A 20,450-nucleotide genomic window follows, 5' to 3' on the forward strand; every position below is an offset into this window, starting at 1 on the left:
GCATACCTGAGCTTTGAAGCAGCACTAAGCATATAGCACAAGCAGGGAACATAGACTTACTTGGATGTAGTGTGGGGACATGTTGTCCCAGTCTGTCATCTTTAAGCATGTGCAAGAGTGTAGTTTTCCCAGCATTATCCAATCCAAGAAATACTAGTTTACCAGTTTTCTTGTACAGCCCTGAAAAAGGATAAAACTATCTGGTCAATAAGGACTATTTCCCACAAATGTAATAATACCAGAATGGTAAGACTGATGCTAAGATTTGCTACACCAGCAAGCTGTTAGGATGGAACATACCAATAGCTATATTGCCACATGATCTCAAAACATCTTGTACATGCAAATACAGTGAACCACAAACAACCCAGAGTTCACAACTCAACAACAAACCATGGGCTCTCTTCCTGGGTTGTTTGTTATTAACAACCCCTAGTTAAACCATAGTGCAAGGTTCGCATGCAGCAACAACTTACGATTCATCAACAACCCACAATACAACAACCCATACTCAACCCATACTCTCAGTTGTTATGTGTGAATAAGGTCTAGGTCAGTTTGGAGTGAGCTTTTCCCTGCTCATAACAAAATGCAGAAAGTCCCCCCCAATACTTTTTATTCTACCTTTATCTTTATAAATGAACCAAAGAACACCAACAACATAATCATCTTCTACAGTTTCCAACATTACAGTATTCTTAAGAGGACCCATCAATAATGAAATAGAGAAAAAAGGAGAGGAAGAGAGGAGATAAAATAAAAAGGAGAGAGAAGGGCAAAGGGGAAGGAAACAGAAAAAGAGAAGAAGAAACGCAAAAACAGAGGAAAACAAAGCAAAATATAAACAGAAGTTTACATAACAAACTTAAAATGCAGAAAGGTTTTAAAACAAAAACAAAAAGCACTTTCCATTAGTATGTGTAATCATAGAAGTAACGGAAAATGCAAGGTTGTATTTTAGAGTTACAAGGAATACGTTCTAACCCCCCAAAACACATGCTTTATTTAATATATTAAAACGTTTCAAGATAAGGGTTGCTCCAAGAGGTTACCGAGTAATGGTGAATTCTGCCACTGGACACCAAGGTGGACAAGATTGGATACTCAGAAATTTTGCCGGGCAAGCCCTCAGAAACACTTGTTTGAGCCTCTTAGGGAACAATCCTATGGCTGCTAGACAGCAGCTAGACGGCCATAGGATATACTGTTTTCCAGGAACTGACCTCGGAGCCCACGCTCCCCCGACTTCCGTGCTGAACAGCCCTGTCCTCTGCGTTCACAAGAGGAGCATGGAGGGGCCAAAAAGGGATGTGGCCGGGAGTGTTCCGGGGCCGGGAGAGTGGAACTGTGTGTACGACACATCCAATGTGTCGTACAGCAGCCTCCTTCCCCACTCCGTGCTCCTGCGGCTAGACAGCCACAATCAGCCATCTAGCCAAAAAATCAGGGCAGCGGAAGCGCAGAGGGCACAATCCCCTCCGTGCTTCTCCTGCCCTGCTTAGGATAGGCTGACGCCTCTGAGTTCAGACCTCGATAGGATTGCGCTCTTAAGTATCCGTTCACATATGTCGGGCAGGCTTCAGGTTATGGGAGCCCTTGGCAGGATGAGTGCTGGCAGGCGACCCCCGCCCCCACCAAGTGCTACCAGCTCCTCTTCCTTTCCCCCATCTGCTGCACAGAGGGAGAGGATAGGCACTGATGCTTCCTGCAGCTGCTGCTGCTTGCCACTGCTCTCACTGACTGCGCACGTGCCCAGGCAGGCAAGCAGCCACAGCAGCTAGGAGCAGCGCCTGCCACTACCATGCAGAGGCAGAGGGCAAATGGCCGCTGCCACTGCTACTTGCTCACTGGGCTAAGTTCTTGGTGGAGGTTCTGCGGGGAAGAGGGAGGAGGAGCTGCCACAGGCAGCAAGCGGTGCTGAAGAGGGGCGATCCCACCAGAGGGGGCCCAATCCTCACAAACAGGCAAAAGAAAACAAAGGGAGCAGGTGGCAGGAGCTCAGCAGCAGGGAGGGTCAAGGGTCAGTGGCAGGCCCTCCCAGGGTGCTGTGAAGGTGGATCCTAATTCACAAATTATGCTTTTCATGCTTCTCTGTGGAAAGGAGAATCATGTACACTGTTTATGTGCACAAAACTATTTGAGACACATTCACGATGTGACAAAAAGCACCAATATGCCTTCGGATGTGGATGAACTGTGTGTGTCGTGAAGTCAATGCTGCAATATATTTGCTTCAAAATTGCAGTGGAGCTCTTTACCTTGTGCAACCTGGCTTTAAATGATGCATTCGTTATATATTTTTTAGCATTTTACTATGCTGTAATTTACTACTTTGCAAGGGAGTTTAAGCAGTTTATGGTACAATTTAAAATCCATAACAAAAATCATTAAAACAGTAACAGATTTTTAAAACAACAAGTTAAAAACAAATTTAAGAGGCCTAGGAAAATAAAACAGTTTTCACCGTTTTACCAGAGTCAGCACCAAGTAAAACTTCCCTGGGGAGAGATTTCAAAGCCAGGATACTGCCTCTGAAAAGTACTATCCAGAGCCGGCTCCAGATTTGAGGAGGTCCTCAGCATCATACCCTCTGGCGGTCCTCTTATGAGCAGGCGGTGGCAGCAGGCCACCATTTTAATTTCCGGTGGGAGATGCCATTTAAATTTCTCACAATGCCTTGGAGCAACACTATGCTACGGGAGTTCTGCGGCATTGCAGAAAATTTAAATGACAGCTCCAAGCCACCCCATGTTTGTCAGATAGCTAAAGGTGGGTCCTGCCCACAGAGTGGTGATGGCAGCCCCAATCCTACCTCTGGTCACCACCTGCCTCACTGCTGATGGAAGTGAGACCCAGAGATAGACCTCTGAGGTAAATCTTAATACATGTGCAGGCTCACATGGTGGAATAAATATGCTAAGGTATCCAGCCCCAAAGCCCTTTAGGGCCTTAAAGGTTAACATCAGCACTTTGGATTGTGCTTGGAAATGGAACAGGATCCAGTTTTAGAACTGGAGTGATATGTTCCATTCACTCGGTCCCTGCCAGTAATCTAGCTGCTGTTTTTTGAACCAACTGCGGTTTCTGAACAGTCTTCAAAGGCAGTCCCATGTACAACGCACTACAGTAATCATAGGGTTGGATGGGGCCTAACAGGACCATAAAGTCCAACCCCCTGCTCAATGCAGGAAGCCTGATTCCCAGGCGGTCTCCCATCCAAGTACTAACCAGGGCTGACCCTGCTTAGCTTCTGAGATCAGATGAGATCAGGCATATCCAGCTCCAAACACGCTTACTTTCTGTGCAGGGAGGAGTTGTTTTTTAACGTGGGTAGTATTAAGATGATTTACTCTTCTCAATAAGATAAATATATATATTTTAAGAAATTTACAAAAATAGTATCTCAACTTTTTAAATACAAAATAATGATCCTATGCATCTTTTCTTGGGAGTAAGCCCCATTAATCACAGATGGACTTACATCTGAGTAAAGATGCACTGGATTGGGATGTTTACCCAGGTTCTTCTTCAGATGAAGTTAGTGGTACCTGTAATTGTGGGTTCAGTTGCTGGTTTGTACAATTTATTCTGTTTGTTATGCTAGCGAGTAGAACAGAATATATCATCACTCACAAAGCAAATTCCGCTGTTGCACAAGATAAGCCCCAAGCAAAACTGCAGCTCACAATTATCTGAAGGACAAAGTTCGCTGCTGCTAAGCATAGTATGATACAAAGGTGCCTTTAATTGCTTCCAAACTGGACAATGTAGGAAGGCCCATCCGAAGTCATTTGCAGGCAGTTCAGTGGGGATAAGAAGGCTTTGCAAGAATCAATGACAGTTTCAATAAATTAGAAGAGGCGTGCTCCCCCTCCAGGGAGACCTGAAGAGAAGTACATTGACAATGCCTTTAAACTAACAGCTGACTGGTATGTGGGATGGCTGTTCTGACATTTTATACACTCAGATTAAAATGCCACTATATTTTAGTTTTCTAATAAGGCTCTATTAATACCCACAATTCAAGATTTATTTTGGTAGTAGTACAGAAGCTAGTGAGGCAGGAGACAGACTGTAATGGATGAAGCATTAATTAGTGGCAATAATGGGTGCCATTTTGTGTGCATACATGAATATTAATGGTATGAGACTTGGGATTTTTCAGAAAAGGGAGTCAGCCCTCTGAAGGGTGCTACCTGATTCTGGCAACTGTCAAGCAACTTTCTCACATTATCCACCAGACATACTCTTCTGCTCCCCACCCCTTGCCAGCTGCCATTGGCTTAGCAGCTTCCGATTTCTTGCACAGCAAAAAAGAAATGCCTGACACATGATGTTATAACAAACCCAAATGTTATCTGTAGTTCACCTTTCAACTGCCAGAAGCAGGCTTATTTATTTATTTACTAATGCCACAGGTGGGAGTGCAGGGAAAAGGGGGAATCGTTAGGAAAGATGGGTTGCATGACATGGCAAAATGTAAAGAAAAATTAACCCAGGCGCGTGGGGAGCTAGTGAGATGGACTGGCCAGCAGGTATACATCAAGACAGTGTGGTGGTAATGGAAGTGATCAGGAGTATATGGCAGACTCAAATGTCTAGTGGCTGATGGTAGGACTCTTTTGGGAGGGTATGGGGAACAGAAATTATACAGTGATAGACTAACTAGTGAGTGACTTCCTAGCTAGTAATACTACAATGAACTACAAGATTAGGTCCTATGAAAAACACTTCTATGCCAATCATAAACATGCATGTCAATGTATCTCCTGTACTGCCATATTTGTTGGGTTAGGGTACCTCATTTCAAACACTTCTATATTACCAATATCTGCCCAAGGTTATCCAGGCCCAGCATAATGATGCCTGTATTACGACTTACATTGCTGGGCTTTAAACTGTACAATGGATGACAGTATAAACTAAAGTCACACTTCTCTGGCAAACAGTGTAACATATGAGTAACTCCAGAAATACAACATGTATTAGTGTAATGTTTTCCTATAACTAAAGGGAAACCGTTCAGGATACCAAAGGAGAAGAAGAGGGCTGAAGCTATTTCATAAGAAGAGCCATTAGTAGCAGAAATATGTGAAGCTTGTCAAGTGGAACTATACAGAAAATATCTACAGATGAATGGAAATGACAGCATCAGTGTGGAATTGTAAGTGTCTTACCTAAAAACTGCAATACACTACTGAAACCACTGTAAATCCAGTCAAATATAAAGGACATGTCCAAACCTTACAGGTTCTGAAAGAAAACAGAAGAAATTATATGCATCAAATGGCATTTAAACTCTATTGAAATGGCATACAGAGTTGGGGGTGGGGGAAGAGAACCCCAGTATATCCAGAGGCGCATCACTTTAGCTTTTCTGTTGTGAAACCACCAGAACTGTGATTGACTGAACCCTTAAAGACTATATTAGAGAAGCAAACATTTTTATGCTTTAAAGAAATGTTAAGGCCACACTGAAAACAACCATATAACTTGCTCTTCATGACCAACAGGGTTTGAAGTGGTATTTCTCAGATATCAGTTCTCCTGTGCTGCTCAGGAAACTCACTATAAGTACTTCTCTCAACCTGTCCGGTGTTGGAGCGGAGGCTGGAGGACACAACCTGCTCATACACACAGGCCTGCTTCGCACAGCACCACTACCTAGGGTAGCTGTGAACAAATGGGAGGAAGGGAGCGTGCTGGTTCCCTGATTGCTCCCACTACAAACGAGAAGCTAAACATGTTTAGTTTCTTGTTTATCATGACATCTAAACAGAAACCTGAGTTATTGGGGGAGAGACCAAATGTTTAAACTTGGGTTCCAACTCTGGGTCGTCTCTCCCCCAACAACCTAGAGTTCCGTGTTCGGACTCACAATAAATAACCCATGGACTGGAGTATCCCTGGGTTGTTTATCTCAGCCAGCACGATCACTTGCTCCAGCTCATTCACAACTACACTCAGAGTTTTTAAAAAACCTGAGTAGTCATGACATGTGAATTGGCTCAGTCTACTTGTAGGAATAGCATAATGGGGATGGGGGGAACAAGCTCACAATGCTAGCAAAATATATAACAGAGGTCCCCAACACGGCACTTGCGGGTGCTATGGTGCCCGTGGGGACCTCCATTGGTGCCCACAAAACTCTCCCCTTCCTGCCCCCTTCAAAAAAATTGTTTAAAAAAAAAACCCTTGGGAAATGTTAGGGTTTCCTTTCTCTGTCTTTCTAGCCCCTAGCCTTTCTCTTTCTCTCCCCTCTACCCCTTTGCCTTGCTATTTCCTCCTCCCTCCCAACTTCTAGCTACCCCCCCATCTCTTTAGGTCACTTTGGGCTGGCCACGCCCTTGTGGCAGCCATTTTGCAACTAGCCACATCCACCATGGGAGCCATTTTGTGGTGGCGCCCACAGCAGTTTATCAAATTCCCAAATGTGCCCACAGGTCTGAAAAGGTTGGGGACCCCTGATATATAAATTAGCTTTCCCAGAATTGGAGTCAATGCCATTTTGGGTGGGTCATTTCCATCCTAAAATATTAGCAATGTGGCCTTCTCCAGCTGTTCAGGTAATGTCACAGAAGGCATACCATATAATTCAAATGAAATGCAGAGGCTACAGCAGTGATATGTTCTCTGAAGGTTCTCAGAAAGGTAACAGTGGAGAGCATAAGCGGGGGGGGGGAGTTTCATTAATATTTTCAGACCCCCTGAAAAAGAGCCCTTGTAGAGGACCTTTGCCAAGGTGCAAAAGTGTTCACAGCAGAAGCAGGAAATAGCAACAGCCAATATGTACCCTAGCCTTCCCCAACATGGTGCCCTCCAGATCAGTTGGACTTCAACTCCCATAATTGCCTGCCAGCATGGGTACCCTCTTCTTCCCTTCCATTCAATACTGTGGCAAAACCAGGGCTTTGTTTTCCCTCCATAGCATGCCCAATAGCCAATTGGCTACATGGTATAGTCACCATGGCATAGTGACATCACAGTCACTATGTGCTCCATGACCGGGTGGGAGTAAACATGCTGTCAAAAAGAGAGCACAATTCAAAAGGGTTCGAAGCAAAGGGGCTAGAAAGAGCCACATTTGGGGTCTTTTAATGAAAATTTCAGCTTCCCCTGAAACCCCATTTTTATGCCAAAGAAATTCACCCAGAAAATGCGTTGCAGTACTACCAACAACATTCTGAACATATCGCTGTATGTCTGTAATCAAGTTGTACATAGTTTTATGCGAATGACATGCCCTCCAAGTAAGCTAAAATAATATCTCTCATTTAGGGGAGCAGGTTTTACTAGTTACCGACTTGGAAGCCTACAGGACTTAAAGATTCTTATCTAGTGCCCAGTGAACATTTTGATTCTTCCTTTATTATGCCGTCACAGGTTTTAATGGTTTAGATTGCCCAGGGTTGGTGTGCTCCTATGAACAGGGCTGAGTGGTTTAAGTACATGTCTGCACAGGAGGAAGAGCAGAAGCAGAGCAAGCATCCCTTTCTTCCTGGAAACTCTGGCACCGTGAGCAGAACGTTGCCAAGACACACGGCACAATGATGGGAATCAGTCCTGAAGGCACACTGCCCATTCTCCTCGTCAGCCTCAATGCCCATTAGGAGCACCATGATTGAAGTAGCTGCTAGGAGCACTGGTTCACTATTACCAGGAACATGTCTATGGAAACATGTGGTAGACTCAAAGCCTTGGATCCCAGGGCTCTTAAAGAGCAAATCCAGTTTCCTTATCACTGCACTGCCCTACCTCCAGTTAAGATCAAACCTGTCTCCAGCTAGTTAAAATGTTTCATTCGCATTTGTGGCCTGCTTGGAAGCAGGCTGCACCACCAGGATAGCTATGGATCAGTTTTTTCCAGTCTTCTTGGTGGATACAAGAATCTCTAACCACCGCTTTAGATGTACATCCTTAATGAAGACCGAATGGATAGGAGTGCGCTGCAGGTTGAATGACAAACGCTCAAAGCCTTGCAGGTTCTTACACTGTGGTCGAGACCTCAAAGAAGGCTCCCATGGCTCAAATAACCTCATCTTTGTGATAAGACAATAACACCTTGGTAAAAGCTGCACAAGAAAAGCCTGAAACCCTTCTATTACCTATTATCTGTTGCAACACAGAGATGGTCAACAGCTTTTCTAAGCTGGCTAGAAACTGTACCCAGAATTCAAGGACACTACCCTTATTTTGTTTTGTAAGGACTACAACGCTCAAGTATTGTGCGTGATGCATGAAAATGTTTGTGACAGGAGAAAACAACTGCTTCTGACTTGCTGCTTTGTCTTATGCAAATCTCTTGAGCTCAGAGTCTCTCTAAATCATAGCAAGGTTCTAACTAGAACAAAAGGATATTGCAAATGTATTTAGAACAAACTTTGCACTTCTATAGTACTTTATATTACCAAAAAAGAATTTGCAAAGGTGTCAGGCACATCCTTTCACTCCCAGCAATGCCGCAAGTATTGGGATCTTAAGGCCAAGGCACATTACATCAGACAGTGGATGGATTCGTACAATCACCATGGCTTATTTTCCCTCCATGCAGGTGCCTGTCACAAGCTGCCTAATTAGTGTAATTACCCTTGCAAGCATGGATTGTTGTCCAAACCCAGTGAGGGTGGGTGGCTGGGGTGGCTTACAAACCACCCTGATAGCCTAGAAGAAGTCATGGGTTTCAGGGTGGTTTGTAAACTACCCCAGCCAGCCACCCTCACCGGGTTTGGATGCAACAACAACCTGTACCCAGGGAGGGTAATTATGCAGCTCGGGACCAGCATGTGCAGGGAGGGAGAAGCCACCATGGCTTATTTCCCCTTCACGATCATGCGAACCTGGTCACTGAGTAGCTGCCACGAGTACCCATGGGCTGTTACTGGGCTATTTGAGGGGTGTTTCCCCCTCCAACAATCCGGGTTCAGGTGACACAACAAACTGTGCCCAGGCAGGTAATATGCAAATGGTGCCTGGCATGCATCACAGCTTAAACAAGTCAGTGGGACTTCTGAGTAAAGGGATCGTGTGAACCATGTCATTGAGTAGTTTCATTTATTTGTGACATACTTCCATTAAGTTGTGAATTTCTCTGTCCCCTCCTGCCCCTGTGAGTGGCACTCAATGTGAAAGGGGTACTGCGGAAATGTATCTCTGATAAGGTAACACAACTAAGCAGAGAAGTGAGAACATCGCCTGGGGAGGCTGTTTCAGCAGCCACCTTGTGTCCATCATAACATGTCGCTTGGACCTTAAGTTGGTAGGAGATGTGCCTTTAGCCTAATGGCACTTCCTTTGGAAGGGTACTCCAGTTTTAGGATAACACAGACTTGCCACAATAGTTATTTGCCACAAGCGTATTGTTATCCCACTTGACAAATTTAGATGAGTCATCTGGGAACACTAATTGCCAGGACAAAAGAAGGACCATATATAACACTTCCCTTCCTGTTCACCTGGAAACAAAGAATAGTCATTATAGGTCAGCCTTCCCCAACCTGATACCCTCCCAGGGAATAATTCCCAGGGAATTATGGACTCGACCTTGGGGGAGCTGGGGGTGGCAACGGCCGACAGGAAGCTCTGGCTGTTCCATGAAGTCACGAAGAGTCGGAAGCGACTGACCGAATAAACAACAACAACAAGTCCAACACATCTGGAGGGCACCAGGTTGGGAAAGGCTGCCGCAAGTCAGCTGGCAAGTGTCTCTAGCCTGGGATAACATTTTCACCAGAGTAGCCAGGAACAGTTCAACAACGAATCAAAGCCTACAACCACTGTTTAGCTATATTCATGTGCCGCGGGGGGGTTATGCTTTTCTAGACTTCTGAATACTGTTACTGTATTGAACAAATACAGAATCTTCAGGTGTCAACATGAAAGCAGAGACCTGTCATATGAAGTGCGGAAAAAAAAGAACATTAGGATCTGTGATGTTAACATTTGCCTCCCATTAGAACAAGAGACTAACTCAGAAGTCCCACTGACTTCAGTAGGACTTACTCCCAAGTAAGTAGGTATAAGATTATGCTGTAAAAGGCTAGGTTGACCCATTAAACAACGGATCGGATATAAGACATGTGATTAAAGAAAATAGTAAGGACAGAACACACTTGTCACATGAACTCCAGGTTACACAACATCATGTGTAAAAGCTGTCACTTACACGTCTGAAAAGCAAAGGTCACAAACAAGCAAACACAGCAGTACATACACGTCATCTGGTTTATTTATTGCTTGAACAAAATACCAAACAGGAAAAGCTTCCAGGAGGCTTAGAAAACCTACCTACTCAAGTAACATACGTATCAGTGCACAGGGCATGATGCAAAATAACTGCTCAGATTTCAGAGGTGAAAATAACTTCTTAATGACCTGTTCTATTAAGCTGGAGGGATCCTTTTAAGTTAAGCAGACCCATGGACCAAAACAGAGGCCTCTGGAGATTTTCTTTACAATTACATTAAAACAACATAGTTAATATATAGGGTTCAAGCATACTATGGAAGGGGAGGATAGCTGATGTGATACTCAGCAGAAAAAAAAATAGCATGAACTCTTTCCAGTCCCAATAGTTTTGCACCCCTGCTTTGTAATCATGCTAGTAATAATGCTCTGCAATAGTGAAAGTACTAGGGGCAGGAGTATGGCAACCTTGTATTTAAGCACTTGCCTGGTAGCCATAAGCAAGACGGAACTGCATGCAAGAGGAAGAGCAGCTTGGCCGAGGAGGAGCAGAGCGCTCCCTCCTTGCTCTGTGCCCCGTACAGACACCACGCGGCCCACCAAAGGAGTGATGTTCCCTCCTCCTTATTCAGCACAGAAATGCAAGAGGCTGCTGGAGGAATGAGAGAGCTTTGCATCAGTCCTCTGCCAGCCCCCAGCAGGCTAATAAATTATTTGGCAGGCTACTAACTTTTGTGGGCTTATTCGCAAGACCTTATTAAGTTGTGAGTGCTGGTTTTATATTACTATTGCCACATAAGAGCAAGGGGTTTGCCATCAGGAATCTTGATATAAAAGCCTGTTTAGGGCTTCTGTCTCAGGGACACTGAAGCGTAACCAAAATAAAAGGGAGGCAACTGCAGCTGTCGGGGGAGACACATCAACTTCCCATGATGGAGTCTCCAACATGGACAGTGACAGATAGCCTGCAGGACAGGATGAGAGCCCTCTACCACCACTCTACCATTTGGTTATCTGAGCAACTCTAGGCTAAGCAAAGAGAATGGGTAGGCCTGAAAAATTGGGCCCCATCTTCCATGCACTTCCATCTTCCATCTTCCATGCACTGTAGCAGTGGTCTCAAGGACTGGGAGTGGGATGGGTCACCCTATCACTCCGGCCACTACCACGAAATAGGCAGAGGGTAAGGGAAGGCATCTTCCCATCTCCTATTTCACTTTCTATTACCTATGGAACATGTCAGTACTAAATGTATTATACTAGCTAGCATGTTTATTCTTATTATCATGTGTTCGGTGCAATGTGGCCTAGAGATGAACCTTGGGTATTTGGGAGCCTTGGTCTAGATGTCCAATCCATATTTTGCAAGTTGCCAGCCCAGTTGCAATATAAAGGACAGCTCTGTGATTAGCGAAAAGACTGAAAATAAAACTGAAATTATTAGCAAGCCACTATATAAATCACTATATAAATCCCACTACAGCGAACTTCAGTTTAGGAATTCTGAGAGTGGTTCTGGACACACACCATCTCAAGAAGTATACTGTAGAACTAAGGGAGTTATAGAAAAACTATAACTCCCTTAGATTAATAGATTAACTGAAAATGAATTAATTAAAATTAATCAGGGAAATGGCACATCTTACCATAGAGGCTCCTTTGGATCACTCCATGTGGCAAACTACACCATGCCATTGCAAATGTCAGAAAAAGATAAGGTTTACTTTTTACTGCACATGAATGAGTTACTATATGAAACTATCTTCACATGGTGGCCGGAACTTATACATTGACATTATTAGATGGGGACACAATATTCAATAAATGTTATAAACGGTGTGGGAAAAGTGAATACAAAGATAACCTACTGCCTCCCTCCCCTCCTCGATAGGACTTGAGAAATTAATCAGTCTGATCCAACATGGCTACACTCTTCCTTTTAACATTTATTATTGGGTGGATTAAAAATATAGGGCAGTATCCTTATAATGCTGCTGCGCTCCTGCTGTTTCTGTTGTGCCAGCAGGGCCTACCACTAGCACTACAAGAAGCTAGTACGTCCTAAAGCAACCTAGGAAATGAGCAGAAACACTTATTTCTGGAATCAGAAATATCAGCAGAGCTCCCTTCTGCAAACTCCATTGATCTGCCCAGTTCCAGAAATAGGTATTTCTGCTCATTTCCATTTGCTTAAGGATTGCGCTAGCTGCGGGTTCTGCTGGCATGCAGGCACTGTTGGATACTGCCCATAATAAATAAATAAAATTCATTAACAGAGCTGACCTGGGTAGAAATGATGGACATCCCTTACTCTAGAGCAGGGGTAAGGAACCTCTTTCAGCCTGAGGCCTGAAATCAATTTCAGGGAACCTCTTGAGGGCCATGTTCCAGTGGTGGGTTGGGCCAAAAGCAAAAGGGATGGGGCCAAAAATACAACCACCCCCAGCATACTGTAGCCTAAAGTTCTTACTGTCAGTAACTAAACCTTAAGAGAGGCATTTCAACCTTTTAGAATGTGTGTGTGTGGGGGGGAACTGCACAAAAGCCAGGAAAACACCAAACAATTGATGGCTGTGGGAAAGGTGATAGGGCCATCTGGTGAACCTCAGAGTGACCCAACGAGGACTGGATTTGGCCCTCAGGCCTGAAGTTCCCCATCCCTGCTCTAGAGGGAACCCCACAAAACATAGGTGATGTCCTTAGTTTCAGAATGATGTGGTTTTGCCAGAGACAAATCAAGATACCACAGTCCTTTTTGAAACGTTGATTTTACACTTCTCACTGCAGGCCAAGGAAATTAATGCAACTTACACACCCCTGCCTAAACACCTAAGGCTATGACTGTAGGGCATTTAGAGATATGCCAGCAGTGAGATGACCACTAAAAAGTCACAAGGGGTATGTAAATATGATTTAGGAACAGCAGAATCCAGCAGAAATGCTTTCTATTATTGTTGCTGCTACCTCTATCTCTGCCTAGCAAAAAAGAAAAAGACAAAAAGGGAGGGTACTAAGTAATATTATGCAAGAGCAGCCAACATCCCCTTCTCCTGTATGCAGTGCCTTCTTGTTACACTCCAGTCCCACAAATTCACAGCTGTTATACACTGTGAAATTCTACACACACACACACACACATACACGCACGCACTTTACTTCCGTTGACCTATATGTACCCAAGCTCTTTCTTCTCTCCCAGTCTTCTGCAATGAGAACACGGAGACAATGTTTTAGATCTCAGCTACTTCGAGTCTATAAGATTCTGCATCCATTTTAATAAGTGGTCTTAATTCTAGATCCCTTATATTAGTCCTTTGGGAAAGATTTAGGCAAAGGCAGGGCTCATAATGGCTTTTGAGGCCTGTTATACATGGTAACCATTGCCCAACCAAGTAAGCTGGCAGATAAATTTGAGGAGATGGCAACTTGGGTTGATTCAGCTTGAATTAACTGGGAGTAAATATACAAATGTGTGAGAGAAGGGAAGGGAATGGTCTGCTGCATACACAGGCAGCCTTGCTGTAAGGCCCCCCTCCCCAATTCCTAGGTGGCAGGGATTCGCCTAATAATGGTACAATGTTAAGCTTAACAATGGTATAATGCTTTCCCACCTACACTGGCAAAAGGTTTCCAAAGTGGAAGACAGATACACAGACTTGCTAATTAATATGGAACATTATACAGGAAGGTAATTTCTAAACTAATTATTTTATTAATTGCTAACTTTTATAACTATTCTGAGTATTTTTATTTTTCAGCTGAGGAATGATTCAGAAGACAGAGAAATAACTAGAACAGATTTCACTCAAGAAAAATTTATATGTTGGAATATCAAGTAAAAACTCTTGTAAGAAAAAGTACTGGAAGAGATAACATACAACCTAGGTGCACTTTAACCATCGTACTTTGCATTTTCGTAATTCCAGGTCCATAATCTCCTAGAAACAGCTTGGCAAATGAAAGTTTAAAGTCTACAACGTGACTCTGCAAAATTCAGATCAGCTTTATTTACTTAGCCCTCCCTTAATACTTCCAAGAACTGTCTGTACTTTAAACAATTTCCTATGTGTGAAAGAATTCTATTCCTCAGTAAATTCCATTCACAAATAAAACAAAAAATATTATGGTCTGTGTCAGCAAAGTACTGTCTGATTACTTCTGAGAACAAGCAAGAGTTTCCAGATGAACCAAGCCACATACATGAAAATTTCTGTAAGATTTTCCCCCACAAAAACAGATGAACACCTAAATGCTAACTCATATGAACTGTAAAATTCTATGTCTATCTGGTTCTACAGAACACTATTAGGGGTGCATTACACAAACTACAGTTTGCGACCTACCAAATGAGTGAGGTGGTACCTTTTACTGGATCAGCTTCTGTTGGCCAGAGTTTTCACATTTTTAATTCAACAGAACTTGGTCAGGAATCTTTACATGACTTCTGTAATTGAATGCTCCTTTGGCAGTATATGCTGGTTCAATAACAATGACCTGGTTCGCGCAGAATGACAACCCAGAATATGAGTTGAGTATGGGTTGTCATTGAATTGTGGGTTGTTGTTATGAGCGAACCCTGCACTATGGTTTAACTATGGGTTGGTATCCATGAAGAACTCAAAGTACACAACCCAACAACAAATCATGGGTTCTTTTTCTGGATTGTTCATGGTTAACAACCCACAGTTAAACCACAGTGTAGGGCTCACACGTAATGACAACCCATGATTCAATGACACCCCATACTCTGGTTTTGTGGAATTCTGGGCTCTGTGGAACACAGTTTGAAAGCCACTGCTCCATATTAAATCAAAGCTATAATTCCATGTTGTCTTGCAACCTGCAACAATCCATTTGTCCTTAATAACTAGTCTCTGAGCTTACTCTTAGTAACTAAAACAAAATACTAGGACATGGTGATGTAGTCACATTAGATCCCAAACAGCCATTGATACAGGATCCAAAAGCAGCCTGTTTTCCACCCATATTATTAGAGCAGGTTAGAAAGTGTAAAAAGGCTGCATGTTTCTTTTAATAGTTATGGTCAGTTCTCACTTTGGTAACAAAAAAGAAAACAAATAGACTACTCTGAAGAACCATTCCTGCTTAATTAATCTTACATCCAAGCAAATAAAATGACAATATAAAAAGGCACCTTAAAACTTTAGTGCTGGGCCAGAAACCTGATTGTCAGAAGAGAACACAACACAGGGAAAGAAAGGGGATAGCCGAACAGCAACCTTAAAAATAAATGCTGTGCTATTTAAGGTATCAGGTATCTCCTAAACTACAGTTGCAAGTTTATAGTTTCAGTCAAAGGCCTTCACAAAAATCCAACGATAATTTTATGTAACTGTGCACTAATACAAATAAACACACAGCACAGTTCTTAGTCCATGCACTGCTTTCCAAATCAGGACCTCCGTGATAACATGTCCTCTTTGACAAAGTTCTACGGTTAGAAGCCTATTGCCTCATAAAGATCTTCCATAATGAATAGCACAGAAACGTAAAGGTGTGACACATTATATCAAGCTAGAAATTTGGGCTGATGTGGTCATGAGCTTCCTGTTCTGTTAGAAGATTAATGTTTCAAGGCCTGGACGTATCACAAGTTTACTCCTTTTAAATCAGTCTTCCTTTTAAAATCTGGTTGATGCATTCTTATCTCCTTTCCTATTTGCATTCTCATCTCTTCCACTATTTACAGATTAGCATTCCTTCTTATTACTGTGACAACACAATGGATATTGTCAGCTCATGATAACCTACCACCTAAGGACTTCAAAGCTTGAAGATATTTTCTTTCAGTATTTATTTTGATTTGGTGCAGTTCACTGAGGATAGCAGTCTGATGGGTGAATTTTCTGCATTGTAAATTCAATTTATCTATTTATTATATTTTATTATGTAGCCTGTTGTGAGAACATGTTGGGGGGGATTACATGAGACCTTACTTTGGACCTCTGATTTTATACATCTGTCTCCATCCACTCTCAATACAGTTTTTGTCTAAAAAGCTTGTAAGGCTACAATCCTATCCATGTCTACTTGAAATTAAGTCCCATTGAGCCACTCCGAGATAAATAGATACAGGACTGCAGCCTAAACAAATTAGAAGCCTCTCTATATTAGGTGATACCAAGTAGATCATAGATCACCTTCTGTAGACACAAATGCATGCAAAGTTTTAAGGGTCACAGCACTTTGATTCTGGCAGAGAGAGGGGCCATCAGGAAAATTTGTTTGGAGAGTTGGAAAAATTCACACAGCCAGAGAAACATGTATTTCAAACCCAAGCCCCATTTCAAACCTCTTAAGTCCCACTGATCTCAATGGTATCTGTTTACTTTCTATAGTCACGTTTGGACACTGGCCAGCGCTGGATGATTTAGAAGAAACATACCAGCAGTTTCAAGGCAATTACAAAGTCCCTGCCATTCACTCAGTAGTTTTGAGTAATCAGAGGTTTTAGGAATACCTTATGAGTAATGTTGCAATTGCTTAACTGCCTTGGTTAACAGCCTTAACCTTTAACACTACTGCATGCCTATCTTTCATCATGTGTGCAGCATCATTCATTTAAATTGGAGCTACAATTCTAAAATTGAGCAAGTACGTATTTGTGTGTCACAGCCTCTTTTGTACACTTTGGGTTATATCCAATATTAGTTCTACTTAGAGGAGACCCACTGAAATTAATGGGACTTAAGTTAAACTAACACTGAATATAACCCCTTAAAACATACACACACACCTATCAACTTCAGAGAAGCTTGTATTTGTCTATATGTGTAACAGATTAAACATTATGATTGCAATGTAATTACATTTGATATCGCAAATCTTTTGGAACAGATGGTATCTTTTCTGTGTTTGTTATATGAAGAGGGGGTAATGGGACTCAAGATACACAAAAATTAATTCAATACAGTAGGAACAACATTGTTTCTATTTAGTTTAGTTAAATTTCAACTTCTGTTGCTAATTTATTGGGTTTTAATTCAGGTGGTAACCCCCACAAACGGTGGAGTTCGTAGTATAAAACAATCGGCAGTGATGTACGTCATCAAATTCTTGAAGGTTAGGAAATCAAAGTGAAACTTCCATGCCTGACCTACAGTGCTTTCAATAGTTGTAGAACTCCTACTTAGTACGAAGCAACTTCTACAAAGCAATGTTTTACAAATTCTAGCCAACATAATTTATAAATTCCCCCAAAAGAACGTATAAAATTACAGAGGCAATGTTAACATTTAGTGCACTGCAGACTCTATTTAAATACTACTATATTGACTTAGTAGGTATTATATTCATAAAATTATGGTTTATGTTTGTTGTTCATTCTTCCAGTGTGATACAATTGCGTCGTATCCACTGTTGAAATGAATGAGAGTTAAGGTAAATTAGCATAGGACACAACCCAATGGCTGCCTCCTTTTCCACACAAAGTATGGTATGTAAGACTCTAAGAAATACATAAAACTTTATAAAATCAGTGAATATTTTTAAATCTGCCTTCTGGTTTTCCCATGTACAGAAAGACCTAACTCCTTTTTAGAGCTTTATGCTACATTCATAAGATCATATTTGCTTGTTCTAAATGTATTAATCTGAAATAATTAGCACCAACACTGGATTCTGTATTCACTCCCACTAATGTGGTATCTGTGTCCTCAGTTCTCTGATAAACATAAGGGGAATAAGTCCACTAAACTCTGACTCTAGATAGACACAACACAGTTAAAGCATGGTCCCAGAGGAACCAATCTGTATTAAGCAGTCTTTAATACCCAGACTTTTTAAAAAGAATAACAGAAGTCTTGTTCCACTTCCATGTGTCAAGAGAACATTTTAAATATATGCTTTAGCAATTCAAAAGATTTTTTAAAATACCAATTGTAATAAAACAGGTGAATGGAAGCACATATTGGTAGCCTGATTGTAAGCATATTAACTAGAAGAAAGTATCAACAGGTTTGATGTGATCTACTTCCTGGTGTAAGGAGGTTTAGAATTGCAGCCCATTTATAACTTAGACTTGTCCCTAGTCACTTCAGATGCCCCTATATGTGACAGAGCAGGTCAAAGAGAATAATAAAAAAACCTTTACTGCTTAAGAGAGTTTAAGTACTGTTACCTAAGGCAAAGGGATATTTATTCCTTCAAGTACATATTGAATTCTACTATGAACCCACTAACTGGAGCCTTAGACAAGAAATTACAATAGAAAGCATGAAGTGTATTTTTGTTCCCACTCCTACCCAAACCTGCTAAATATACAATTGTGTTGTAATAATCTACCACCAACCAGGTAGCAATTTCTAGTTTTCAACTAACCCATGCTCCTCCCATACAAGCAATAGTATCTGTCGTCAGCTTTGCACCACTGAGAAGTCACGAGTATTAAGCCTATTGCTTAATAATGATCAACCAGAAGGAGTTGCCAACAGACGTTTTAAGTAACTGAGAACATGTTTTCAATGAGAATGTGCATGTCCGTGGGTACATTTTGCCAGCTTGGTCCACAGGTAGAATGCCTGTGTTGAACCTATCTATATTCAAATCGTATTTTATGTGGGAGCTCACTAGGTGGCCATGGGCAAGTCACTTTGAGTTCCCCATCAGTAAATGGAAGTTTTAGCAGCCTACCTCACAAGGCTGTTGTAAGAATGAAAAAGACAGACACTGTCAAGCATTTAGCACATTAACAGTACAATCATATACATGTCTGTTCAGAAATAAGCCCCACTCATATTAATGAGTAAGTGGGTACAGGATTTCAGCCTAAATGTGCTGTAACAGTGACTTAAAATGACATATTGAGATATGACAGCAGCAAAAGTCAAACTATCAACCTAGTTTCACCCTTTGAACCGTCTTGCCTACCTGTCAAATGACTCACCATGTGACGACTGGGCACGTCACTTAATTTCTAGTTTCCTTCTGAATTAGGGCTATCATTTACTTAGGTAAGGTTATAAATAGGGCTTATAATTCAAGTCTTTACTGGTGCCTACAGGAGTTAAATACACACACACCAACACCACCAAATAAAGCGGGGGGCTGGGGGAATGAAGAGATACAGGGATAGGCGGGCAACGGGGAGAAAGCCAGGGAAGGTGTACTGCGGGCAAGTGACAAAAGGGGCAAGGAGGAGAAAGAACGAGAGATCTGAGAAATAGTGGGGAGGGAAAGAAATCGCCTCGGGGGGTAGCCACATTTGTACGGTGGTACGGGGGATAGAAGGAAAGTAAAGGTGCCGGACCGGGGGGGGGGGGCTCAGAATGAGACCGAGGAATGGGGAGGGGGAAGCAGAGATTGGCGGGGAGTCTGGTTCATGGAACAGCAGGGCAGGCGGGGGAGGCAGTGACCAGAGGCAGAGGGATCCATGGGAAGCTGAGGGAGGAGGGGGAGAAGCAAGGAAGAAAGGCCGGGAGGGAGACGGAAAGGGGACCCTAGCCCACCGTTGCCAGCAGGCTTCCCTCCCGGGCCAGCGCCACTCACCCGCTGCGAAGAGCCTGAGATCCGGGCCGCTCCGTCCGCCACTCCGCCCGGCACCGACACAGGAGCCCGGAGGCCGCTCCGCTCCGCCCCGCTCCTCTTCTCCGCCGCTCCGCCCCTCCCCGGCTCCTTCCTTCCGGGCGCTGCTGCCCGGCCGGCCCATGGCAGCCGCGTGGCAGGCGCGCGCGGAGGGCGGAGCTGAGCGCCCGGGGTCCTGCGGCGGGGTCTCGGGCGCCCGGGCCCACTCGCCGTGGAGGGAGGCTGCCTCTCCGCCCCAGCCCGTAGCCCAGAAAGGGCTTGGGCAGAAAAACGCAACGACGCGCTTCTTAGTCGCCTCAGGATGATCTTTGTGAAAAACTGGCCCTCCTGTCTCTCTCGACCCTGACATCACTGCTGGAGAAGAGAGCGGGAGGGCTGGCTCCTCTCCTCAAACCCGCCGAGGCGCCCGCCTTCAGGGCCAGCCTCCGTCCCTGTAACATATTGGGCTGTATGCACACCTTATACACTTGCCCCTTTATCGTGGAGTTGCAGGGCCGCCCCCAGTATATTATACAAAGGCCCCGGGAGCAACGCTTTAACGTCTGTTAATTGCTTCAGACATGGCCACCGTGATGGCTGAGTGGTAAAATGCTATACTCCTAGGGTGGCCAGGTGTCCTACTTGACAGAGGACAGGCCTCTATTTGAAAGGCTGCCCAGTCCATGTCTGGTTTAAAGATTAAAAATTGTAAGAGGGGAGCACATGAGCCTAAAAGTTACCCATCA

At 43.2% G+C, this 20,450-nt stretch overlaps 1 protein-coding gene across 2 annotated transcripts in view; it reads right to left on the reverse strand.

The window, feature by feature from the left end:
* The window catches only part of SAR1B (secretion associated Ras related GTPase 1B), a 33,154-nt gene extending 13,354 nt beyond the window's left edge, over positions 1-19,800 (reverse strand). For both annotated transcript variants that reach the window (XR_014788394.1, XM_084838921.1), the window contains exons 1-3: positions 19,690-19,800; positions 5,178-5,253; positions 61-180 (exon numbers count right to left, since the gene is read on the reverse strand). Coding sequence is in view for 1 of the 2 variants with exons in the window: in XM_084838921.1 (XP_084695047.1) it covers positions 61-180; positions 5,178-5,235 (178 nt within the window). In the remaining variant the exon portion in view is untranslated. The remainder of the gene's footprint in view (positions 1-60; positions 181-5,177; positions 5,254-19,689) is intronic.
* Positions 19,801-20,450: the final 650 nt, after the last annotated feature.

The sequence above is a fragment of the Heloderma suspectum genome, chromosome 2 (assembly GCF_057233095.1).
Source record: "Heloderma suspectum isolate Gila_16-S chromosome 2, 16-S_ref, whole genome shotgun sequence".
Taxonomy (NCBI): Eukaryota; Metazoa; Chordata; class Lepidosauria; order Squamata; family Helodermatidae; genus Heloderma; species Heloderma suspectum.